This window comes from Eptesicus fuscus, chromosome 7 (assembly GCF_027574615.1).
Source record: "Eptesicus fuscus isolate TK198812 chromosome 7, DD_ASM_mEF_20220401, whole genome shotgun sequence".
Taxonomy (NCBI): Eukaryota; Metazoa; Chordata; class Mammalia; order Chiroptera; family Vespertilionidae; genus Eptesicus; species Eptesicus fuscus.
The window spans coordinates 61,592,126-61,616,924 of NC_072479.1; the positions used below are offsets into that span (position 1 = coordinate 61,592,126).

Sequence of the window (24,799 nt, forward strand, 5' to 3'; positions counted from 1 at the left end):
CATCTTGTGGCTGTGGCTGCTGCAATCTTTGAGGGCGTGGCAGTCAATTAGCATATTCCCTCCTTATTGGCTGTGAGCACTGCCATCTTTGCGATGGTGTGAGGGTCAATTAGCATATTCCCTCTTTATTAGATAGGATGGCTCTTTGCAGAATGTGTTTGCTGGCTTTCCCCTGAATATAGTCTAGATTTCACCAGTGAGAAATTCCCAAAATAATCTTGGAATCAATTGTACCTAAAAATTTCTATGAGCAGAGTATTAATAAATTTAGATATATAAACAATCATCATTTCTGGCTTTGAAAACTAAGTTCAGTCCAGTGCCTGGAAAGGAAAACTAAGCAGAAAGACTAAAATAAACATTGTATTATCAGCCTTGACTTTAACGTGAGTTTCCTCATGACTGGAAACTCACTTTGTTTGCTACAGGCAGATGTTTATGTATGCTTTGATTTTTAAAAATCTGATAGCTCAGCCAGTGTGGCTAAGTGGTTGAGCGTCAACCTATGAACCAGGAGATCACGGTTCGGGCACAGTTTGATCCCAGTCAGGTCATATATCCGGGTTGTGGGTTCAAGTCCCAGTGTGGGGCATGCAAGAGATGGCCAATCAATGATTTTCTCTCATCATTGATGTTTCTCTCTCTCTCTCTCTCTCTCCTCTCTCTCTCTCTCTCCCTCTCCTTCCTCTCTGAAATATCTATATATATAAAACCCTAATATGCAAATAGACCAAATGGCGAAACAACTGAACAACTGGTTGCTATGACATGCACTGACTACCAGGAGGCATGGGCGGAACATGGCGGGCGTCGGCAGCAGGCGGCAGAGCATGGAACATGGTGGGCGTCAGCCACAGCGGGATGGTGGAGCAGGTGAGCAGGGGTGCCAGACCAAGGCGGGGTACTGCGCTGGTCACTGTCATCGGGGCAAGCCTCTGGTGGGGCAAGCTTACTGAAAATTCTTTGCTCCCATGCACCACGGTCCCGTCTGGTGCTTGCACCTGCTGCCGGTGCCAGAGCTGCCACTCGCACCCCCTGCCAGCACCCAATGCTGGTCCTGATCACTCAGCGCCATCAGCAGATGCAAGCAGCAGCTGCTGGCCCTGATTTCCCCTGAGGGCTTCTCCACCTCCTCCTGCTCCTGAGGGGCAATCGGGGCCCACCATGAGGGGCCGGGCGGGGACACGGAGTATGAGCTGAGACCTGCCCCTGTGCCCACTGCAGCCGTGTGGCCCACAGTTCCTTTCAAGGTGCACAAATTCACGCACTGGGCCCCTAGTCTTAATATATAAAGAGGTAATATGCAAATTATGCAGGGATGCCGTAATGGGACAACCTGACAGGAGGAGGCTGTGCACGCAGGTGAGGCCAGGAGTGGAGATAGAGAAGACAGAGACAGGGGAGCCTGCACAAGCCGGTGCAGCAGCTCCGGCAGCCCGGAGTGAACAGAGGCAGGGGGGCCGGGGGGGCATGCCTGGGGCTGGCCAAGCTGCTGCGCTGGCTCAGGCAGCCCCAGAGTGGACACAGGCAGGAGGGCAGGGGGATCCTGGGAAGGAAGTCAGGCACAGGTCCCGGCCACCCGCGGCGGCAGTTGGGCCTGATTCCTGCGGCAGCCCACGGGGTGCCTCCTTGAGTGATTTCAATCACGCGCTGGGCCTCTAGTATAAAAATAAAAATATATATATATACAAAATAAAATAAAAAAATAAAAATCTAGTGATGAGGAGTGATAAGAAGCAGGAAGAGGGTGGTCATTTAAGGAGTTGGAATTAAACTGTATGTTTTGAGGGATGCATTTTTATAGGCACCTTTATCTTTATAAACACGAGTTATTTTAGGTATTTTTAGTTGATACATATAGTCAGAGGACGGAGCTAGGCATGAGGGACTTGAGTTCAACGTAAGGTGTATAAATGTGGACAAATCTCTTTCCTCCCATTATCCCTACTTCTTCGTCTTTCTGGCTTATCTATCACGTTATTATTGAGATCAACTGAAGGTTGAATGTTAATGCTCTTTGAAAACTACAAATACCATATGGGAAGTGTTTGAATTTGACTGAATAAATTCAGTGCTTTATTGAAAAATCAGTATTATTGCCTGACCTCGATACTGAAGTTGTTTTACACAAACTTACAATCTATTTTTGATGATTATTTAATCAAAATTTCATCTCAAATATATTTTAACTAGTGCACTTAACTTACATAGTAGCTGTGTTGCAAGTTTATCTCCTAAGAAAATACAGGAAAAAAGACATTGGAAAGGATAAATATATGGGCATTTATAAAACATTACTGATTGTAAAAAACAATAATTGTAATGTCATTTTTAGTAGAAAAGCTATGTAGGAATGCAAAGCAAGAGAACACAAAAATCATGAGAGTTAGACAGCATAAAAGGTTTAAGGGTCTAAGAATATAAGAGGAGTGGTAAAAATAATAATTTGTACAATTCTATAATAAGTCAAGGATATGTGTTGGAATCTCTAGGATAACTACTATCAGAATAAGAAACTAATATATAATTTTCAGGTTATTAAATAAAAACATTACATAATAAAAAAATTTTAATAATCTAAAAGAGGCAAAAAGGAGGAAAAGGAACATAAGAAAAAGGAATATAAAAGAGAAGAGCCTAATAGGAAATGAAAAATAAGATGGTAGCTAGAACTCAATTAAGTAATTACATAGTGATGCTGAAACCGGTTTGGCTCAGTGGATAGTGCGTCGGCCTGCGGACTGAAAGGTTCCAGGTTCGATTCCGGTCAAGGGCATGTACCTTTGTTGCAGGCACATCCCCAGGGGGGGTGTGCAGGAGGCAGCTGATCGATGTTTCTCTCTCATCGATGTTTCCAACTCTCTATCCCTCTCTCTTCCTCTCTGTAAAAAAATCAATAAAATGTATTAAAAAAAAAAGTAAGTACATAGTGAACTAAATTTGAAGTAAAAGACTATGATTGTCAGAGTAGATTAAAACAAACCCAACTATATACTTTAACTATAATGATAAAGCAATGTTTAATGTAAATAAAAAGGAAGATAAATATGCCAGGTAAAAAGTTTGTGCAACTCTACCAATATCAGGCAATGTGAACTTTAAGGCAAACATTTTATTAGACATAAAAAGACAGAGTTCATAATTATGAATGGGATAATCCAATAAGAAGATATTATAATCCCAAATCTATATGTACCCAATAGCATTGCTTTAAAATACATTAAACAAAAAATGGACAGAACAAAAAGAAAAATTGTACAAATCAGCAATCACAGTGGGAGTCATTAGCATATCTTTCTCAATAGCTGGTAGGACAAGTCAAAAATTAAAAATTAATCAGTAAGGATATAGAAGATATTAAAAGTACAATTAACAGATCTAATCTAATTGCCATGCATATAAAATAGCACTTGCTAATGACCAACTCTCATTCTTTTCGTGAACATTTATAAAAATCAATATATTATAATACAGAAAGTCTCAACAATTTCAAAATACTGAAATCTTTTAGAATATCTTCTCTGGCCACCCTGGAATTAAGCTAGAGATCAATAACAAATCTAGAAAAAAAAACCCAATGCTTAAAAATTAAACAATACAATTCAAATATTCCATGGGATAAAGAAAAAAAACAACAACAAAAAGTAGAACATATTTTAAACTGAATAATTAAAAAATACATTTCAAAGCTTATGAGGAAAAACTAAAATAATTCTTGGAAGGAAATATATAGTCCCTTTTTTTGAAATATATAGTCTTAAATGCATTTATTAGAAAAGAAAAAAGTTTAAAAAATCAGTAATTAAGTGTTGATCTCAAGAAGGTAGAAAAAGAGCAGCAATAAAATCTAAAGAAATAAAAAAGTCCAAAGGTTGTGTCTTTGAAAAGATTAACGTAATTGATAAAACCCTAAAGAGACTGATAAAAAGTAGAAAAAAACACACAAATTAGCAACAAAAGCAATGAAAGAGAGAATATCACCATAGATTGTACAATTAAAGTATTCTAAAAATAATGTTACATAGATAAATTTGCAATTTGAATGAAATAAATTGTTTGAAAAACACAACTTATCAAAGCTGACAGAAGAAAAAAGAAAATATTAGTAAGTCTGTATGTATTAAAAACTTGAACATATTATTTAAAAATCTGTCCCCAAAGAAAAGCCCAAGCCCACTGAACTTAACAGTGACTTTTTTCAAACATTGAAGGAAAAATGCCACCTGTCTTGTATAATTCTTCAAGAAGCAAAGCTTTCCAGACATTTCAAAAAATGAAAGCAGCATAAACTTGGTCTTAAAAATCTGACAAGCATTCTGAGAAAGAAAATAGAAAACCCACCTTTCTCATAAACCTTATTAAAAATTTATTAACAAAATATTTGGGCAATCAAATCTAGTGATACAGTAAACTGAGTGCAGTTTAATACAGGTGTGCAAGTGTGGTTTAACATTCAAAAATCATAAACTCTGTTTATCCCATTCACAGAAGGAGTGAAACCAAATGATCATCTTAAATGCCGAAAAGTATTCCACTAATTCAACATTCATTTGTGATGAAAACTTTTAATCAACTAAGAATAGAACTTCCTTAATGTGATAAAGAATATCTACAACATACCCACAGCAAACATCATCTTCAATAGTAGAATATTGAAAACGTCCACATCATATTGGGATTGAGTCAAGAATAGACCCTGCAATCACTTCTATTCAACGTTGTAACTGGAGTTCTAGCCAGTACAAAAGGCAAGAGAAAGAAATAAAGGTCATAGAGATTGAAAAGAAAAAAAAAAAAAAACACCTATCATTTCTAGACAATAAGATTGTGAACATCGAAAATTTCCAAAGAATCTATAAGCAAATTTGTAGAACTAATAATAGAATATAGTAAGGACACTGGGTATAAAGTCAATATACTAAAATGATTTGCATAGATTGAATGTTTGTATGCCATCCAAAATTCATATTTTGAAATCCAACCCCCAAATGTGATGGTATTAGGAAAGGCAGCATTTGGGTGATGATTAGTTCTTGAGGGTGGAGCTCTCATGAATGGGATTACTGCTCTTACAAAGAAAGCCTCTGTCTGTGAATGAAGAAGGGGTACTCATCAGATACCAAATCTGTCAAATCCTGATCTTGGATTTCCCAGATTCCAGAGCTGTGAGATATAAATTTCTGTTGTTTATAAGCCACCCAGTTTATGGTATTTTGCTATAGCAACCTGAGTTGACTATATTTGGATATACTGGCAATAAACAAATGGAAAATAAAACATGTTTAATAGCACCCACAAACTCACACACCTAGAAATAAATCTAATTAAAATTTTGCAAGATCTACAACAAATTATAAAATATCATTGAGGGAAAAAATGAAAAATAACCAAATAAATGAAAGTACACAATATTATTATGGGTCAGATGACTCAATATTGTAAGGATGTAAGTTCTGTTCAAATTAATACACACTTCTGTCACAGTACCCTCGGCAGTCCCCATTCTGTCTCTTGCTTCAACAGTGTTTAGACAGAACAGACCCAGGGACAATAGTTGCTCCTTCATCTAGCCTCCCACCACTCTCCCGTGTCAGAATTATTCTACCAAAGTGGAGGCTGCCTTCAACCGCCTGGCCAACCTGCATCTGCGGGCTGCCCACACGTACCTCTGTCTGGCCTTCTATTTCGACCGTGACCATGTGGCTCTGGACGGCATGAGTCTCAAGAAGATGGGTGACACCTGACTCACCTCCGCAGGCTGGCCAGCCTCCAGGCTGGGCTGGGCAGGGCAAGTATCTCTTTGAAATGACTAGCCTTTGGAGCCCAGAGGCCTTTAAGGGGCCCCTCTGCATCCCCTGTAGTCTGGCTTTTGCCTGAGCCTCTCTCTGAAACCACTAGCATCTTTTAACCACCCTGGAGCCCTCTCCCATGCCTTGGACCAAATGGAAACAATAAAGCCTTTTGCAGAAAAAAAGAAAAAGAAAAAGAATTTAACACATACTTCTATGCACTCTCAATCAAAATCCAAGCTGTGGGTTTTATTATTTTTTAACCAAAAATTTACAGTCAATTCTAAAATTCATATGAAAATGCAAAAGGCTGAGAATAGCAAAGGTATTCTTGAAGAGGAACAGATATGGAAGACCAAACACATGAGATATCAGGAGCTATTACTATAAAGCTGATAATAAAAACTGTGGTGCCCTGGCAGGTTTGGCTCAGTGGATAGAGCGTCGGCCTGAGAACTGAAAGGTCCCAGGTTCTATTCCGGTCAAGGGCATGTGCCTTGGTTGCGGGCACATCCCCAGTGGGAGGTGTGCAGGAGGCAACTGATCGATGTTTCTCTCTCTCATCGATGTTTCTAACTCTCTCTCTTTCTTCCTCTCTGTAAAAAATCAATAAAATATATTTAAAAAAAAACAAAAACTGTGGCACTGGTGCAAGAACAGATAACCATGTCATGAAGAGACCCACACATATATAAGCACATGATTTATGACAAAAGTGACCACACAGTACAGAAAGGAAAAGGGTGGTCTTTTCAATAAACTGTATTGGGTCACCTGGATATCCATGTGGAACAAACTGGATATCCATATGACGTCTACCTCACATTACACACAAGAATCAATTTCAAGTGTGTCTTAGTCCATTCAGGCTGCTACAACAAAAATGCCATAAACGTTGGTGTCTGTTGAGGGACTGCTTCCTGCTGAGTCCTCACATAGTAGAAGGGGACAAGGAATCTTTTTCAAATGTTCCATCTCCTAATACTATCACCTTAGGGGTAAGTATTTCAATATGTGAATGGGGGTGGGGGGAGACACAAACATTCAGACCAGAGCAAAATGGATTGGAGATACAAATTAACAAGTAAAACAATAAAGCGTTTACAGGAAAATATCTGCATGATCTTGGAGTAGGCAATGCTTTTTAAAATAGGAAATAAGAGGGGACCCTTACCCCCTCCCCACGTGGGAGTCTGTGCTGTGAGATTCTTTCCCCTTTCCCACGTGGGAATCTGCACTTTTTCTTCAATAAATTTCCACCTTTGCTATACCATTAAAAAAAAAACAAACCCACAAAAGAATAAAAGTGATAAACTTGACTGTATTAAAACTAAGAACTTTTTGTTCACCAAAAGTGAGTAAAAAGGCAAATCACTGGGTGGGATAAAATATTATATTTACTTTAAATTATTTTTTATTTTTCAATTACAGTTGACATACAATATTATATTAGTTTAAGGTGTACAACTCAGTGATTAGACATTTATATAACTTACTAAGTGACATATATTTATGCACACATATATGATGAAAAAACAAATTCAGAATAAAGAAGTCTTACAAATCAATAAGAAAAAAAAAAGACAGCTCAACAGCAAAACGAGCAAAAGATCCATAAAAGAGGATCTATAAATGGCCAATAAACATGAAAACTGTCCCAGCTTAGTACAGCACCCCCTCATCTGTGGGCCCTCTGAAGTGCTGGTAAATGTTCTGGTCCTTGTCTGGGTGACATTGCCCAAATGATGAGTGGGAAATACTCAGTGTACGAGCTATGCTAATCCTCTTCTGTGCATGTTACATCATTTTTGTCTCATGACTGTCTTTGGTGGAATTTTCTTAAATTAGAATGGTTGCACAGAACTCAATTTTTTGCTTATGAAATTATCCAGTTTACTTTTAATATACATATTTATCATTATGCTTTATTGAGGTTCTACAAAATGCCTGCTTCTCGGGACTGGCTTTTCTCTCTAGGTGGCTTTGCAGCTTTCTGATATCTCTTTCTAATAAGAGTTCTATGTTCTCTGTGCATCGGCCTCTCTTCTACTTTATTTATGATGTTGTTTTTCCTTTGCATTTTCTTCTATGGTACTGATGAAGGAAGAGTGAGAGAGTGACTGCCATATTCAACCAACCTGAATATGTGGTCTCATTGGCAGACAAACCTCGTTTGTGGCAATGGATCTGTCATGCTATAATATAACAGCTTGATGCCACTAAACATTAAACTAATCAATCTAACTGTACTCTCCCCAGTATTTTCCACTCACCAAACATTTATTATAAACTCGACTTCCCAAAGCTTTCTGATAAGCTGAGAATATGACTAGGTTGATATCAAGTTCTGATCCACTTTATTTTTGCCTTAAATTGATAAGTAGGCATTCTTTTGGTTTATATTATAAATCATTCCATGTGCATCAGGATGACTCTGGGGCATCCAAAATATCAAGTTTTGGGGCCTGCCAAGCTGGGCTATATTGATGTTATCAAGGTGACGCTGTCTGGAGAGCCCACCACTCAGTTTTACCCCAGACATACGCTACAAACAAGCACATCTGATACTCACTGGGTCAACGCATATTCTGCTTGTGAAAATATAACCAAGATTCTCAGTGCCTCCCAGCAAAGGGAATTTAGAAAAGAGGAATTTAGATGTCCAATCGTTTTTAAAAAACACACACATATTTTATTGATTTTTTACAGAGAGGAAGTGAGAGGGTCAGAGAGTCAGAAACATCGATCAGCTGCCTCCTGCACACCCCCCACTGGGGATGTGCCCGCAACCAAGGTACATGCCCTTGATCGGAATCGAACCTGGGACCCCCTGAGTCTGTAGGCCGACACCCTATCCACTGAGCCAAACTGGCTAGGGCTACATAGTTTTAATACATATAATTGAGTCAATGAAACATTCTACTTTGAGGTCAATGTGGACAGCTGCCACAACAGCATATTTTCTTTCCATCGCCCCGCTTTTTCTGCAAAGAAGGAAATGTCGAAGAGCAGACTCATCCTCCAGCGACTTGTTTAGATTTGTACCTGACCTCTTCTGTACAACAGCTTCCCAGGAAACCGTCCTTGGTTTCCTAACCAGGCGTTTCTATCACAATGCAAGAGGCAAGCAGCAGCACGTCAAAACGGTTCTCTGGAGAGAGCAACTATTATTTTATTTATTTTGCCTTTCCCTGCAGCTCAAAACCCCTTTGGGTACTCTGCAGTGTGTACTGAGATTGCTAATCATCACTCCTAACGAAAGGTCTCCACTCAGGATGTTCCCCACAACCTGCCAGCTTGAAGGAGAGGCTCTGAGAAGCCCAGGCGTACAGACCCGTGTCTCACTCCAGCCTGCGGCAGCTGAGAGAGCACCTTGGAGAGCAAGGCAGGGCCGAGCCAACAGGAGGTCCTCCTAATGAGGACGGAGGGCCTGCTGTACTCTGGGACAGCCGGGCTCGGGAGAGCCACATAATTAGTACAAACATCATTGTGGAGACACTTCTCCAGCTCTGTTTATTTTGTACATAAGCCGAGCTTCAGTTCCACGAAGTTCAACAAACGTTTGTTAAACACCTGTGCTGCGTCAGATCATGTCCAAGGCACAGGGCAATAAAGATGAATAACACATGATGGGGCCTCACTGTAAAACTCTTACAGCTTTATCGTTCCCAAAGCACTCTCACATGTGTCTCCTGTTATTGTGAAATCAAACAGTGCATTTATTGGTCCTGCATTTCCATTTGATGAATGGGGAAGCTGATAATCTCAAAGACCAGGTCACTTACCCCAAATCATACATACAGTTAATTAATCAAAGTTCTGGCACCAGAACCCAAAGATTTGATTCTTTATTTCAATGCTCTATTTGTGTGTGTGTGTGTGTGTGCACACGCGCACATTGCCATTTGCCATATAATTAGAGGATGTTTTAGACCCTTTGTATGTGCCAGGGGAAAAATACTTTCTTTCCTTAGAGTTCTTCATAGTGAATGCCATAGATAAAATGAGCCATAAGGTTCATATTATCATTACTTAATTCTGAGGTTTATTTTCAACCCTAACTATTCAAATGGTTTCTCCCAGGTTATATTTGCATACAATTCACTTTGTTGAGTCAACAAGAAATGAGTAAGATCTAAAATTCTGCTTGTACTGGAATTTTTGAATACCCAGAGTACATATTTTCTGTTGCAAATATACATTTTTTACTGTTGCAAATATTTTGGTTCTTGGTTATATCCAATTTGGAATTGAATTATATACCGTCTTATATCCTATAATTATTTCAAATAAGACCACAAATTCCTAGAGGAGAGCAGCCCTATCATGGCTCTGGGCGTGTGGCCAGGACTAATAATATTTGCTGAATGGAATTGAAATTATGGCCGACCCTTCTACTCCCTAATGGGAAGCATTAGAGCTATCGTTCAGCAGGAGATCAGAGTGAAGCAGACTTGGGTGAGAGACCTGGTTCTACCACTAATCTTGGGCAAGTTAATAGAAACCAACCAAGCCCCATTGCCCTCATTAGAAAATGGGGATGTTAATGGCCAGCTCTTTGAGCCCTTGTAAGAATTAAATGAGAAGCCTGGTACATAGTGAGAATGCAATAAATGTTGGGTCTTATTACTACCAAGTCCACTTTCTTGGATCTTTCCAGAGGCCCTTCTGCCTTCCCCTACATGAATGTGATGTTTCTTTGCACTGTCACAAACTGAAAGAAAGGTCAGAGTTCCAGAGCCAATTACTCATGGAACATCTACTACAGAGGGCCTTGTATTTGCTGAGAATAATTGAATAAGTATTTGCAATAGTGCTAGCATATAAGAGAGAGAGAGTTTGTTATTTTCTTTCTCAATTTTATTTTATTTTATTTCATGTTAATGTTGGCTAGTAATTAGTGATGGTTTCAAATCAGATATTTCTTTGAATAATCAGATGTCACATTTACAAAGGTATGATAAGTTAATTACTGCTACAGGAAAGTATTTTGTTATTGATTTTTTTTTTTTTCAGGGAGGGAGAGAGAGCAAGCGAGAGAAACATTCATGTGAGAAGGATACATTGATTGGTTGCCTCCTGTACGCACCCCAACTGGGATCGAACTCAAAACCTAGGTATGTGCATTGACCGGGAATCAAATCCTCGACTTTGGTGCATAGGATGATGCTCCAACTATTGAGCCATACCAGCAAGGGCTGAAAAGCATATTTTTTTAAAGGACACAGAATAGGAGTCAACCGCTGCATATAGTTCTCTAAGCTGGGTGTGTTAAATATTATCTGTATTTACCAGAGAGATAAAATTAGCCTCAGTTTTGAGAGATATAATAGCGTTTAGGAATTCAATTAGATGATCCCTTCAGGCTAATAATGAGCAAACTGAAAATTAGAGCACCTACTATTTATAACCAAAATCGCAAGAAATAACTATAATGCTAGATGCATAACTTTGACACAATGAATTTTATAAAGCAAATTTTCCTCTGCTGAGAATTTCAGAGTATTAAAAAAAAGGTCAGCTTTATTTCTCTCATTATATAATTATGACAAAGAGAAAATCATCCTCTTGCAAACTTCTCAGGTTCCTCACTGCAATGGATTTATTCTTTGAGCAGAAATATAATTGACCAGTAAGATGAATGGCATTCTCTGGTTCTTTACATTATTTTCTGTATCTTCCAATTTTTCTACAGTGATGATCACATAGGATTTTTAGGATTAGGAAAAAAGGCCTTCGGTTGTTATTTTTATTTCTCATTGAAAAACAAAGGGTGGCGCCAGGCCAGCATGCTCAGTGGTTGAACGTTGACCTGTGAACCAGGAAGTCATGGTTTGATTCCTGGTAAGGGCACATGCCCAGTGTGGGGCCGTGCAGGAGGCAGCCAATCAAAGATTCTCTCTCATCATTGATGTTTCTATCTTTCTCTCACTTTCCCTTCCTCTCTGAAATCAATACAAATAGATTTAAAAAATAAAAATTAATTAATTAACTAATTAAAAATTAAAATGATGGTGTGGGGCAGGGGACCATGCCACCGTTACAAGGCTAGTCTAAGAATGTGTTGTGGGAGAGAATTCAGTTGTTGGGAGGTGATCCCAACCCAGGATGTTGAGTCCCAAGGGAATATGGACAACTGGCCAACAAAAATGTGTAAGTGACTATACCTGCCGCATCCTCGTAAGACTTGTGTGGCTAGTGTAGCATTTCAGAGCATTATGTGTTGCTATGATTCTCAGACCAAAGATTACTGCTAGCACATAGTAAACGCTCAGTAAATAGTTGTCAAATAAATGACTGTATTGCTAAGAGGGAACAGCAATCACTGTACCTCAAATCAGGGGAAATCGGGGTCACATCCTGCCTGAGAAGTCAGAAGAGGGTTTTGCTCTCTGAAACTACAATCGCTGAATATTAAGTAGGAATCACCATAAAGCAGAAACATTGATGCACATGACAGTCATAGGTAACTTTAAACAGTCATAAGTTCTCATTGTGCTTTTTCTTATCACAAAAGTATTGTAGAAAATAGAAATACAGATAAGGAAAGAGAAGAAAAAATTTAAAACCACTGTTATGACATAGGTATGTACTCTTTCAGATGATATTCTATGCATATGCATATACATATATTTACAAAAATTGAAATAGTACCTTTTTGTAACTTTTACTTATATCACCAGATATTTCTCTGACACACATTATTTTTAATGACAATATAGTATGACACCAGATGGATGTACACTAATTTATTCACCTACATCCCTGTTGCACTAAGGGTGTACCATATTCTTTTTTCTTTCTTTCTTTTTTTTTTTTAAAAGATTTATTTTTTATTGGTTTCAGAGAGTAAAGGAGAGGGAAAGAGGGAGAGAAACATCAACGATGAGAGAAAATCACTGATCGGCTTGCCTCCTGCACCCCCACACTGGAGATCGAGCCCACAACCCTGGCAATTGCCCTGACTGGGAATCGAACCGTGACCTTTTGCTTCATAGGTCAACACTCAACCCTGAGCCACATTGGCTGGGCTATTATTATTATTATTTTTCTGTTAGAAATAATGCTGCACTGAACTTGTGCTACCCCATTACAATAAAATATTTAATAGATTAAAGTGATATCTCAACTATGGAGAACTTGCCCTAAGTTACTTTTCCTGGAATGGCAGTGGGACTGACGCCATTCACTGGGGAGAAGAGGGAGGAGCAATATGCCCGGTGCAGCGATAACTGACCCAGATGAAGGACTACACCTAGACCTGCTCTAACTACTACCACCTGTGTTCTAACACTTTGTGTTCCTGGGGCCTGGGCAACAGCAGATACATTGTTATCAGAAAACCAAATTAATTTTTTGAAGTTGAAAGGAACTTAAGAAATCATTAATTGTTATATCTTTAATTGTTTCTTGGGGAGAGATTTGTGGAGAGATTAAAACATTTTTGCCCAAGACTAGAACTTAGATCCCCTCAGCTCATAAAACTGCTAGGTTTCTGTAATCACATAGGGGTTTAATACTCTTATAATTGAAGACTCTGGGTAAAAGGGACTTTGGGCCAAGACTAACAACAATAGGGGCAGATGCGCCACATTCTAAGCTCAAGTGTAGCTAAACCAACCATGCAGGACTTTCAAAGGAATGATCCCAACTGTTTCTACAACCTTCACTAGTAGCCACAGAACACAATCAAAGCCTTGAAAACATCATGTTAAGTGAAAGAAGCCAGACACAAAGGCCACATATTGTATGATTCCATTTATATGAAATATCCAGAATAGGCAAATCCATAGTGACAGAAAGTAGGTTAGTGGTTGCTAGGGGCTGAGAAGAGGTGGGGAATGGGAGTGACTGCTTAATGAGTACAGGGCTTCTTTTGGGGTGATGAAATTATTCTGGAAGTAGATAGTGGTGATGCACAATGTGAGTACTAGTATATTAAAATCTCTGAGTAATGTACCTTAAAATGATCAAATGGTGAATTTTATCTCAACTAAATTTTTTTTTAAAGAACCTATCAATGAAGTCCTTGGGGAGGACATGTAGGTCTTGAACGCCTCCCCTAAGAATCCCCCTCCCCCTCTAACCCCCCCCGCCCCCCGGCCAAGATCCTCCATTTCTAGTGTACGAAGCTTCCAGAGAATGAAGCCACAAGTTGCCATATGCCTCCTGGAGTTCAAACAGCATAGGGGCTGGAGCTCAAATCTCCACACAGTGAGAAACACTGGGTGAGAGATGGTTCTACCATAAATCGTAACAAGTCAACTGGAGCAGGCTGTTGCAGGAGCGGAGTGGGCAAAGGTGTGTTTCCTATGGGCCAAGACTCCTGTCACATTGTAAAAACCCTACCAAGAGTGCCATCCCAGGGGGAGGACACCTCAACAGAGAGCCCTGAGTGCAATAGTTGGCTCCTGCAGAGCCAGAGAGCCCGGTGAGCACTGTCTCTGAAGAACACCAATGTGCCCCCAGGTTAAAAAAGAGACAACATTAGACATCTGCTGGTGTCCCAACTACACCTCAGTAGAGGATGCATCCTATAGTCAAGTGCGATATGGCATATGAAAGCCCCTCATAGGGTAGAAAGTGCTACTAAAGTGTTCATTATTAGTTAAAAATAACTCAGAATATTCTAACTAGAATGGTTAAGCTAGTGCTGTAACTATTTCTTGTTTCATGTTTCTAACTTAACTTTATTACTGCAACGTGAGAAATTCTGGAAATTATAGGGCCAGCAGAACACCCGAGGCTTCATCTACTCGAATCCCTACTCCCAGGTAGGAGTTACTTCCAAACCCAGCCAGACACTCCCATGACCACACCCACCTCAACACACCAGATTCATAATCATGTCAAATGTCAATCCACTTTCTACTATCTGTTGAGTCATTATTGAGTGGTCAAAAATACCAACAGACTGTGCCCTGGGGGAGAGGCCAGAGGAATACGCGTCTGTCCTATTTTAAACTCTTGAGAAGGCAGCTCAACCATCCGTCTTGTCAGCCCATTCCAGGCTGGGACCTCCCTATCAAAAATGTCTTTCTTCTGTATAATCGAAATCCATCACATGGACCCTCAAGCTAAATTAGTCTCATTCCATTTTCAAATAATTTGGAACACAGTTACCATCTGGTCTATAGGATTACACAATGTTACAGGTTGTGGTGAGCCATAAATGAAATAATGCGTGTAAAACAGAGCTCAGTCTCTTGGCACATTATTATGGCCCAATACATATTTACTATTACCATCATTATATACTAGGACTCTTTCAGCACACGTGACACAAACACACTCAAATTAATTTAAGAAAAAAAAAGGGGGGGGGGGAGTGAATAGAGAATGTAATTTATAAGGAAGTATATCATGCAGAGGCCTTTAGGCACTACTGGATCCAGGCCTCAAATAATCTTTGCAGGGCTCCTCTTTCCTTCTCTCCCTCTTTCACACACGCTTTTGATGTACAGAGAGCAGGATGGCCACCAGCAGACTCAGGTGGGGGAAAGCTCTGAATAAGTTCCCCATTTCTGAGTTCATTCATTAAAAAATTTGAATGCCAAGCAGGTGTCAAGCAGGATTCTAGGAGCTAAGAAAAGAGCAGTGACTAAGACAAAATTTCTGCCCTTGTGGAATGTACCTTCTAGTTGAAAGAGTGGACCAGGTAGAAGAAGGCGAAGGGATGCTAGAAAGATAAAAAGGCATCCTCCACAAAATAAGGCCAGACCTTATGCCATTAAGGTCAACTCTTAGCTTTCTCTTTTCCACCTAAGTGAACCCACCCTTTCCAGAACTCCTTTCCCCTTGACAAATGTGCAGAATCCCCCAAATCAGGTATTCAAATAGAGAAATAAACTTGTCTGTAGATTTTCGGTGCATTTAGTTTATTTATACTGTGTATCTTTGTATACTGTTTCTGTGATGTGCCTGCAGCTATAATAACATAACCTTCTGTTTCCATTTTGAAAGTCATTCTTTTTAGATGATTTTTGTATTAAATACAGGTCTTTCTTCCACCTTCATGGTTTCCTTTGAATAGGATGATAGTTACTTAGTAAAACACTGCAAAAACCTGGTTTATTTATTAGTCATTTAAAAAAGGATTCCCCTGAGTAATTTTAATTCTATTTCTCTGTGCTAACCATTCTCACTGTAAAAACGAAGGCTTAGAGATCAAGTTTTCTGAGAATCCCAGGAAGTGTTGCCTGACTTTAGAAAAAATCTCAACCTCTGCCTTTCCCCTGGGAGCTTCCAGTGAGGAATGCTTTCTTGAAACATTTCAGGCTGTAATCTTTTTAAGGCAAAATTCAACTTTTCAAGAAACTGAAACTCATCTGAATCAAGCTGCTCTCACTTGAAAAATCTTGATTTACTAGTGCTATTTCAGATTCATTGCACAAACAGGCTCAATCCACAATGCACACAACTCTCTTTAAAACATGGCACCGGAGCTCTGTGCTACCGCGTCAATCTATGTGGACCACATAGGGACTAACTCTCAATAAACTGAGGTTGCTCAAATGTGTGGGGAGGAGAGGGAGAGCTGGTTGTCCTTGTCATCATTCTTGTGCCGCCAATTGTTTTCTCAATTGCTCCTCTTTTCAGTCTTCCGCTTTGGTATCTCTTGTCTGGGCAGTAATTTATTTTTTTTTAATCGGGATAAAATAGACAAACGGGCCATTTGGCTTAGTCAAATCCCATCGTTCAAACTGATCTTGGAATTAAACAAAAATGGATTTTTAATCTAAAAGCTCATCAGCCCCACGCCCTCCATCTCCTATTTGTCCACCCCACCCCGGTTTGTTTGTCTGTCTGTCTACCCGGGCTTGCACCTTTCCTTGCCTGCTGGACCAACGCAAGCCTGAGCGGGCACCCCGGGTCCCTGCGGCTCCGGAAGGGGTGAAGACTCTCCGAGCCGCCTCTCCTGGATCGGTCCCTGGCCGGAGGGAGCCGGATATACTTTAAAGCCTAATACCCTTATCTGCGCATTCCAGCCGGAAGGTCGGCTCCCAGCCTTTTCTCCAGCGCTCCTCCTTCGCGAACTGGGCACCACCCCTGATGCTGCTTCCCGAGTTAGGAAAGGGATGGAACTTTCCCAGGGAGGCTCGTGGTGTCCCCGCCGAGCCTTCCCAGTTCCAGAGGGAACGTGCCCGGTTCCCCTACCCGCCAGCTCCCCAAACGTGGGCGGAGACGGAAGGCTGCTGCGGTGTTTATTTTGCAAACCTTTAAAACCAGCCGCCTTTAGCGCCCGGCAAGCCCGCTTGGCCCTTCCCCCCAGGAAAGACCCACGAGGTCAGGGAGCTCAGGGGACCCGAGCGGGTCTTCAAGGGAGCGACCTTTCCCTCTCGGACTGGGCACGTCCCCCTGATCCAATACCACCCGACCCAACACCACCCGGTTCTGGAGTGGACAAACGGACGCAATTGGCGGGAGTGGGTGAGCGCGTCCTCACCCGGGGACTCCAGCCCCGGCCGGGCGCGGACCCCCGCCCCGCCCGCGCGCCCGCTGGCTCTCCGGCGCCGGGAAGAGCCGGCGGGGGAAGGCGGGCGGCGGAGGGTCCGCTCCCATTGGCTGCGCGGTCGTCCCTTCCCGCGCCGCGTGCCCCGCGCCTTGCGCCCCGCCGGCTCCCGCCCTCAGCCTGCGAGCGGGCTCCCGCAGGAGGGAGGGCGCGCAGGGGCGGGACGCGTCTCCCGGCCGCGCACCCGACCCCGAGCGCGCGGGCATAAAACCCCGGGCGGCAGCGCGCGGGAACCCGGGGTCCGGCCGCCTGCGGAGCGCGGAGAGGCGGGGCCGGGGCCCTCCGGCTGCCCGCGCCCCCGCCCCTGGCACCGGGCTCCGGGAACTGGGCTGCCGGCGCGCGGGCACCAGACGGCCGAGCACCGAGCCGGTACCGTCAGCCTCGCCATGAAGAGAGCCCGAGAGAACTCACCGCAGCCGGCGGAGACGGTGCCTGCGCCCGGGCTGGCTGCTGCCGCCGCGGCTCCTTAAAACTCCCAAAGTTGAGAGCCAGCGAGAGGCTGCCGCCCGCCGGGAGCCGGAGGGAAAGGAATTCGGAGGATGCGAGAGTGACAGACAGACGGGCAGACGGACGCACAGACCTTCCGAAGCCACCACCGTGCGCAGCCTATCCCGAGTCCGCGAGGCTCCTCAGCTCTGTGAGTTGTGTTCTGGCCGGGTGGCTCGCTGAGTATTTCCGTTTGATTGTTTATAGCCTGCCGTTTGTGTATTTTTTTGAGTCTATTGGAGGGAGTTTGGAACAAAAATACAGGATGCACCTTAAAAACAATATTGAATTTCTGATGTTGAGACGGTTGTAGTGGTAGATGGTGGCTGCAAATGTCTGTAAACAAGAGTCACCCGGGGGGAAAAAAATTGCGTTTGACAGTAAAAAGGCAACGCAGGGTCCCCAGTGTGAAACCAAACCTCCATTTCCAAAGTTACTAGAAAGAAAGCGAGGTGCGACTGTTACGGGTTAATGGGTGGGAGTGAACTTCGCCTTTTTTTTTTTTTTAAACCCATCTTTCAATATTGCTTACCAGAGTCACTGGTGGGAGGTTGAGCTGGCCGCGAAGACGCCTGCAAGAGACTGAGAGGCGACCAGAATGTCTTTGCGTTTACACACGCTGCCCACCCTGCCTCGAGCTGTCAGACCCCGCGGCAGGGGCCTGCTGTGTTTGCTGGCGATCACGGTGACCGTGAGCCCGGGTGCCGCCGGGCTGTGCCCCGCCGCCTGCATCTGTGCCACCGACATCGTGAGCTGCACCAACAGAAACCTGTCCAAGGTGCCTGGGAACCTCTTCAGATGGATTAAGAGACTGGACCTGAGTTACAACAGAATCGGGCTTCTGGATTCTGAGTGGATGCCGGTACCCTTTGGAAAGCTGAGCACCCTAATTATTCGCCATAACAACATCACCAACATCTCCACGGGCAGTTTTTCCACAACTCCAAATCTGAAGTGTCTTGACTTATCCTCCAATAAGCTGAAGGCCGTGAAAAGCGCAGTGTTCCAAGAGCTGAAGGTTCTGGAAGTGCTCCTGCTTTACAACAATCACATTTCCTATCTCGACCCGTCAGCGTTTGGAGGGCTCTTCCAACTGCAGAAACTCTACTTAAGTGGAAACTTCCTCACGCAGTTCCCCATGGATCTGTACGCTGGAAGGTTCAGGCTGGCAGAACTGATGTTTCTGGATGTTTCTTACAACCGGATCCCCTTCCTGCCAACCAACCGTATAAGTTTAGTGCCAGAAAAGCAGCTGAGAGGCATCCACCTTCATGGAAACCCGTTCTTCTGCGACTGCTCCCTGTACTCGTTGCTGATCTTTTGGTATCGTAGGCACTTTAGCTCAGTGGTGGATTTTAAGAATGCTTACACCTGTCGCCTGTGGTCTGACTCGAGGCACTCCCACCAGGTACTTCTGCTCCAGGATGGCCTTTTGAATTGCTCCGACAGTATCATCAACGGCTCCTTCCGTGCGCTTGGCTTTATCCATGAGGCTCACGTCGGGGAAAGGCTGATTGTTCACTGTGACAGCAAGACTGCTAGTGCAAATACTGATTTCATATGGGTGAGCCCAGACAACACGCTGCTAGAGCCGGGCAAAGAGATGAAAAACTTCCACGTGTTTCACAATGGAACCCTGGTTATAGAAAGCCCTCGTTTTGAGGATGCTGGAGTGTATTCTTGTGTTGCAATGAACAGGCAGCGCCTGTTGAATGAAACTGTGGACGTCACAATAAACGTGAGCAACCTCACCATCAACAGATCCCACGCCCACGAGGCGTTCAACACAGCTTTTACCACTCTTGCAGCCTGCGTGGCCAGTATCGTTTTGGTACTTTTGTACCTCTACCTGACGCCGTGTCCCTGCAGGTGTAAAGCTAAGAGACAGAAAAGTGCGCTAAACCAAAGCAATGCCCATTCATCTGTTCTCAGTCCTGGCCTGGCGGGTGATGTCCCAGCGGATGGACGGAAGGCAGGTGCCGGTAAAAGAGTGGTGTTTTTGGAACCCCTGAAGGATACTGCGGCAGGGCAGAATGGGAAGGTCAGGTTCTTTCCCAGTGAAACTGTTATAGCTGAGGGCATCTTAAAGTCCTCCAGGGTGAAATCCGACTCAGATTCGGTCAATTCAGTGTTTTCAGACACACCCTTTGTGGCGTCCACTTAATTTTGTGCCTGTATTTTATGATGTAGTAATTTAATCGCTCCATCTTTAACTTGGTGTGTGGTCTGCAAAATAAACAGCAGGGTTGAAATTATTTTTGGCTTTTGAAATACAACCAAATGGTCTTTTGAAGTGGTTGATAGGAAATGTGGTAAAGCACTTTGGTTCCTCAATGAGCCAGAGAAAGATGGGGTTGTTTCCAAGGTTTAGTTCTAGATAACGGTCCCTTAGTCTTAGCACCACTGATCCTGTCGAAGCTGACCGGGAGGTGATTTGACTGACATGTCCTTTTAATCAGGATTCTTGAAAGAAAAACACACAAACAAACTGTATTAGTATACTTTAAAAAGAGACTTTACTAATTTAGGACCAAAGTTGAATAATTTTAAATAAAAGTGTTAGTGTCCTATTTCATTTGGAAGAACCAAACAGCCATTATTTATAGAGCACAAAAAATTAGATTTGGGGATAATTCAGCTAAATTCATCATTTCAGACTAAAGTAAAGAGACTTCACTGATAAAGTTTACTGGGTACTATCACATCCCGTATTATGTTAGATAAATAGTGCAATAAAGGTGCATTTGTTTGTCTTCTTTCCATTCTGTAAATTTCCTATCCTTGTACAAAAGATCTTACTGAAAGTTTAAAGTCATTACTTGTTGCCATACGTATGTAGGTGTCAATACCAAAATGTCTGGGTAACTTCTTAAACTTCTGTTCTAGTCAACTAATACTTGTTTATGTGCTTGTGTGTATGTAAATCTTAAATTATATGAACCACTATATAGATCCTACTGTACTGTGCGTTGGACATTTGAATTAATGTAAGTATATGTATTGTGTGACTTGATGTTCTGTTTTATTTAGCTATTTAAAAACATAAACCTAAGATGTTTTATGTGATCAAATTGTTCTACTTTGTGTAAAGCACGCACTATAGAAAATGTCTCTCCAGAGGTCTTGGAGTTACACTATTGAATTTATTTTTTTAAAGGGGGAAAAAGACTCAATTTATACATTCTATATCACATTACTTTGATACTATTATGCACCTCAACCAGGTTTGGAAGACATGTGAGCTCTGATTTTGCAACATGTGAGAGCCCGGCAGACTTCCTTCTCTCCATCATCTGCTGTGAGGTGATAGAGTGCCTCCTCTGGACCTACGTTTCCTCAGCTGTAAGATGAGAGTTTCGTGCTGCGTGATGTCTAGGTTCCTTCCACACTGGAAGTGATGATTTCCTGGTGGTCTTAGCTCCATCACAGACTTGCACTGGCTCTCTGAAACTGTGCCACATACTGATAAGAGAACAAGAATGAGATTAGGATAGACTAGCATATTACTGCGGAGCTCAAAGGGCAGGTTGAGTCACTGTCTACCTCCTTCCCTTTTTCAGGGACAGATGAGGCCCAGAGAGGGTTGCGGGTTGTCTTAAGGCCACACAGTGAATTAGGAGAGCTTGGGTGTAAGGTTCTTCCTGGTGTTAAAGAATGGTCATTGTTAACAGTGGGCATGGAGTAGGAGCCAAAGAATAAGACAGTTTTTCAAAGATGGAATTGGGCAACAGTGACAAATACTGCAGAGAAGTAGGTGAGGAGGGAAGACTGACTTTGGCAATGGTGGTTTTGAGAGAATGGTGGGCACTTGGTGACAGCCCAAAAAATGCCAAGCCAGGCTCCCAGTGGCAGGCATGGGTCAGCAGGGGGTTAAGGAGTAAATGGCTAGGGTATGTACCGTAGGGAACAGGGTGCAGAGCCCATTCTCTATTGCATGGTGTTAAAATAGTATCGCCTCTGCCTTTTCAACACAGATCTCACCCAGTAGATAAGATCCTTCAGACCCAAAGATGCTAAAGGCCAACATTTTATTCCAGTTACTGCCATGTAAGTAATTAGGAAGAATTCTGTGTGTTTTTTTTTTTATGATCTTTAAAATAATCACTCCTTTCAAAAAGAAGTTTTTGAACTTCCCCCAGGAAGTTTCCTAGAAAAACTCAGGCTCAGAGATGCTGTGATTTGTTCAGCTTCACACAGCTGGTCAGGACTCAAGTGAAGATTCTTGAACCACTGACACCCTCCATAGGGGAGGGCTGTGTCCAGGGGCCGTGGTGACCCTGACTTGGGGAGTGCAAAGAGCAGGGCCCACCTGCTTGCAGGGAGGTTGCAGTGAGGGGCTCTGAATTGAACCTTTGCAGGATGGGATTTCTAATGTCCTCCAGCCCTCCAGCCTTCTCTTAGGAAACACCTGTTGTGTTTTGCAGAGGAACATGGACACTGGTGATGGGGGGTGGGTGGGAGAGGGGTTGTAGGGCCTGATCTTGGCTGGTCCTGTTTAAGCCTTGGGTAAAAGACAGGCTGAACTCAGATTAAAAATAACATGCTTATAAGCAATACAAAACAACCCCCCCCAAAAAAAAAAAAAATCCTGAATACTTAAAAGAAAGCTGCATTTTGAATAAAAGTAGGAAGGCATGGTGATAGAAAAGCATAAAACTGAATGTTATGATGCAGAATTTCAAGTTCTTTAGGTGTATCTTTTTTTGGCAGGAGCTTGATCACATGTATTTTAAATATAGGAACAGAACGAATTTGTGCTTTATAAATTTGTCCCACTGAAAACTTCTGTATAATTTTCATTCCAAATAATAATCTGGTTTATGTAACTGGGTTATTCTTTTAAGCTGCTTAGTGTTTTTTTAAAAAATAGGATCTTTTTAAAAATATGTTTTTATTGACTTTTAGAGAAAGAGGAAGGGAGAGAGAGAGAGATAGAAACTTCAATGAGAGAGAAACATCTATAGGCTGCCTCCTGTACGCCCCCTTACTGGGGGTTGAGCCTGAAGCCTCGGCCCTGACCAGGAATTGAACCTGTGACCTCTTGGTTCATAGGCTGAGGCTCAACCACTGAGCCACACCGCCTGGGCGTAAACTGCTTAGTATTTTTTATTTTGCAGTTGTGAGAGGTGGATACTTTTTGGAGAAACTAAGCAAAGATCATAGACAAGAATTTTTCCTAGGTTTAGAGTATTTTTTCACATAATTAGAAGATACTAGTTTATGATAATATACTCTATAATTAATCATGAGTTAAATTTCTTAAATACACTTTTAAGATTTATAACCTGAAAGAATGGCCTAAAACATTTTCTTATTTATAGTTAATTTCGGCATTAATCACTAGCCTGGAGACATTTAAATGTATTTATTTTTAGCTTTAATTGCTTGAATTATTTGCCTGGGGAAAAAATGGCTTTTTATTTTTCTAAAATGTTAATCAGAAGAGCTGTAGAAAGACATGTGACTTGGGTCATCCTGCTAAGCACTGTTAAAACAGGATGCAGCCCAGCCCTGGCCGGTGTAGCTCAGTTGGTTGGGTGTTGTCCCATGCACCAAGAGGTCACAGGTTCCATTCCAGGTCAGGGGACATGCCAGGGTTTCTGGCTAGATCCCCAGTAGGGGATGTGCAGAAGGCAGCGATTGATGTTTCTATCTCTCCCTCACCCTTCCTCTCTAAGGTCAATAAAAACAAATTAAAAAAAAAATCAGGACACAGTCTAAACATTCTCTACCTCGTGGCTTTTCCACTTCCATGGCTGTTGCTTAATTACTGTCACCTTTTGGTGTCATCTGTTTACTAATTGACCTAAAACCAGGCTTCTGGATAGAATCAGGGGGGCAAGTTAGACCAGCCAGGATTTCTATTAGTTATCCTCTCCACTTCCCCTCGTCAGAGATTTGGTTCAGGCAGTCTGGGGTGAGGTCTGCCCATCATGTTTAAAAAAACAACAACATTCCATGTAATGTTGATTCTACCTATTTTGATGAAATACATCCTAAAATGAGATCATAAGAAATTTGAGCTGTGTCAAAATATATTATTATTACTGGCTAGTGGATTTATTAATAAAAAGTAGAATCCCAGTGCTCTGTAAAAAAAATTCTAATACGTTGAGAAAACGAGTTTGATTTTCTGACACTAAATGAACTTGAGTAAATTGTTGGCTATAAGTTATGATTTATATTTTTCTAAATTATGAAATATGGAATAATTACTTAGAGATGATTAGATCTCGGATTCTTTCATTCTTTAAACTATTTTTGGTTTGAAAGCAGCTCCAACAGGTTTGGAGCTTTCAAATTTGATTAGATCAAAGTGAGGGCTTTTTCCAAGGATGTTTGAGTGTAGATCTCATTTACCAAGAATCAAGCTCCTTTGTTTTTTTAAGAAATATATGAAAAGAGCATTGTTTTAAAGACAGTACTAAGATTCTTTTCATAGTTCTCTCTTTTCTGCCCAAGGGCCAGCATCCATTTAAAAAATTTTTTTTTTATAATGTGAAAGTTAATATGGAAAGGTGATGACTAGTTTGTCTTTGCAAGAATTATTGGATGGTAATATATAAAAAGTAGAACTAAGAACTCTTATAATAACCTGAATAATTGAGAGGACTGCTCACAGGACTACTGTTGCATGTGGGGAGATTTACTGTGAAGAACAGAATCAGTGGAGTGTAGAAAAACAGACCCTTTGCAAATTATAAAATGTGACATATATGACATTTATACTGGCTTTAATTTATTAAGTACTTACTAAGTGGCAAACACCCTGTTCGAGGTGGTATTTATTTATTACTATTTCTCATCAGAGCAGTCCTGAAAGATAGGAAATATTATTCCCAGTTACAAATAGAAAAAGGAGGCTCAACAGGGATTAGTCATTTTCCCAGGTGACTCAGCTAATAAGTTGTTTATATCCTGACTAGAGGCCTGGTGCACGAAATTCGTGCATGGAGGGGGGGTTCCCTCAGCCCGACCTGTACCCTCTCCAATCCGGGAGCCCTTGGGGGAT

The 24,799-nt window shown here is 41.8% G+C and overlaps 1 protein-coding gene across 1 annotated transcript; it reads left to right on the top strand.

The window, feature by feature from the left end:
* The first annotated feature begins 17,531 nt into the window (after positions 1–17,531).
* AMIGO2 (adhesion molecule with Ig like domain 2) lies at positions 17,532–20,852 on the top strand. The gene is made up of 2 exons (XM_008140590.3): positions 17,532–17,938; positions 18,323–20,852. The coding sequence occupies exon 2, from the start codon at positions 18,386–18,388 to the stop codon at positions 19,949–19,951; it is 1,566 nt and encodes a 521-aa protein (XP_008138812.2). The 5' UTR covers positions 17,532–17,938; positions 18,323–18,385; the 3' UTR covers positions 19,952–20,852.
* Positions 20,853–24,799: the final 3,947 nt, after the last annotated feature.

What these genes read in the sequence shown, in the direction of transcription:
- AMIGO2 (XM_008140590.3), top strand. Translation starts at nt 18,386, where the DNA reads ATGTCTTTGCGTTTACACACGCTGCCCACCCTGCCTCGAGCTGTCAGA.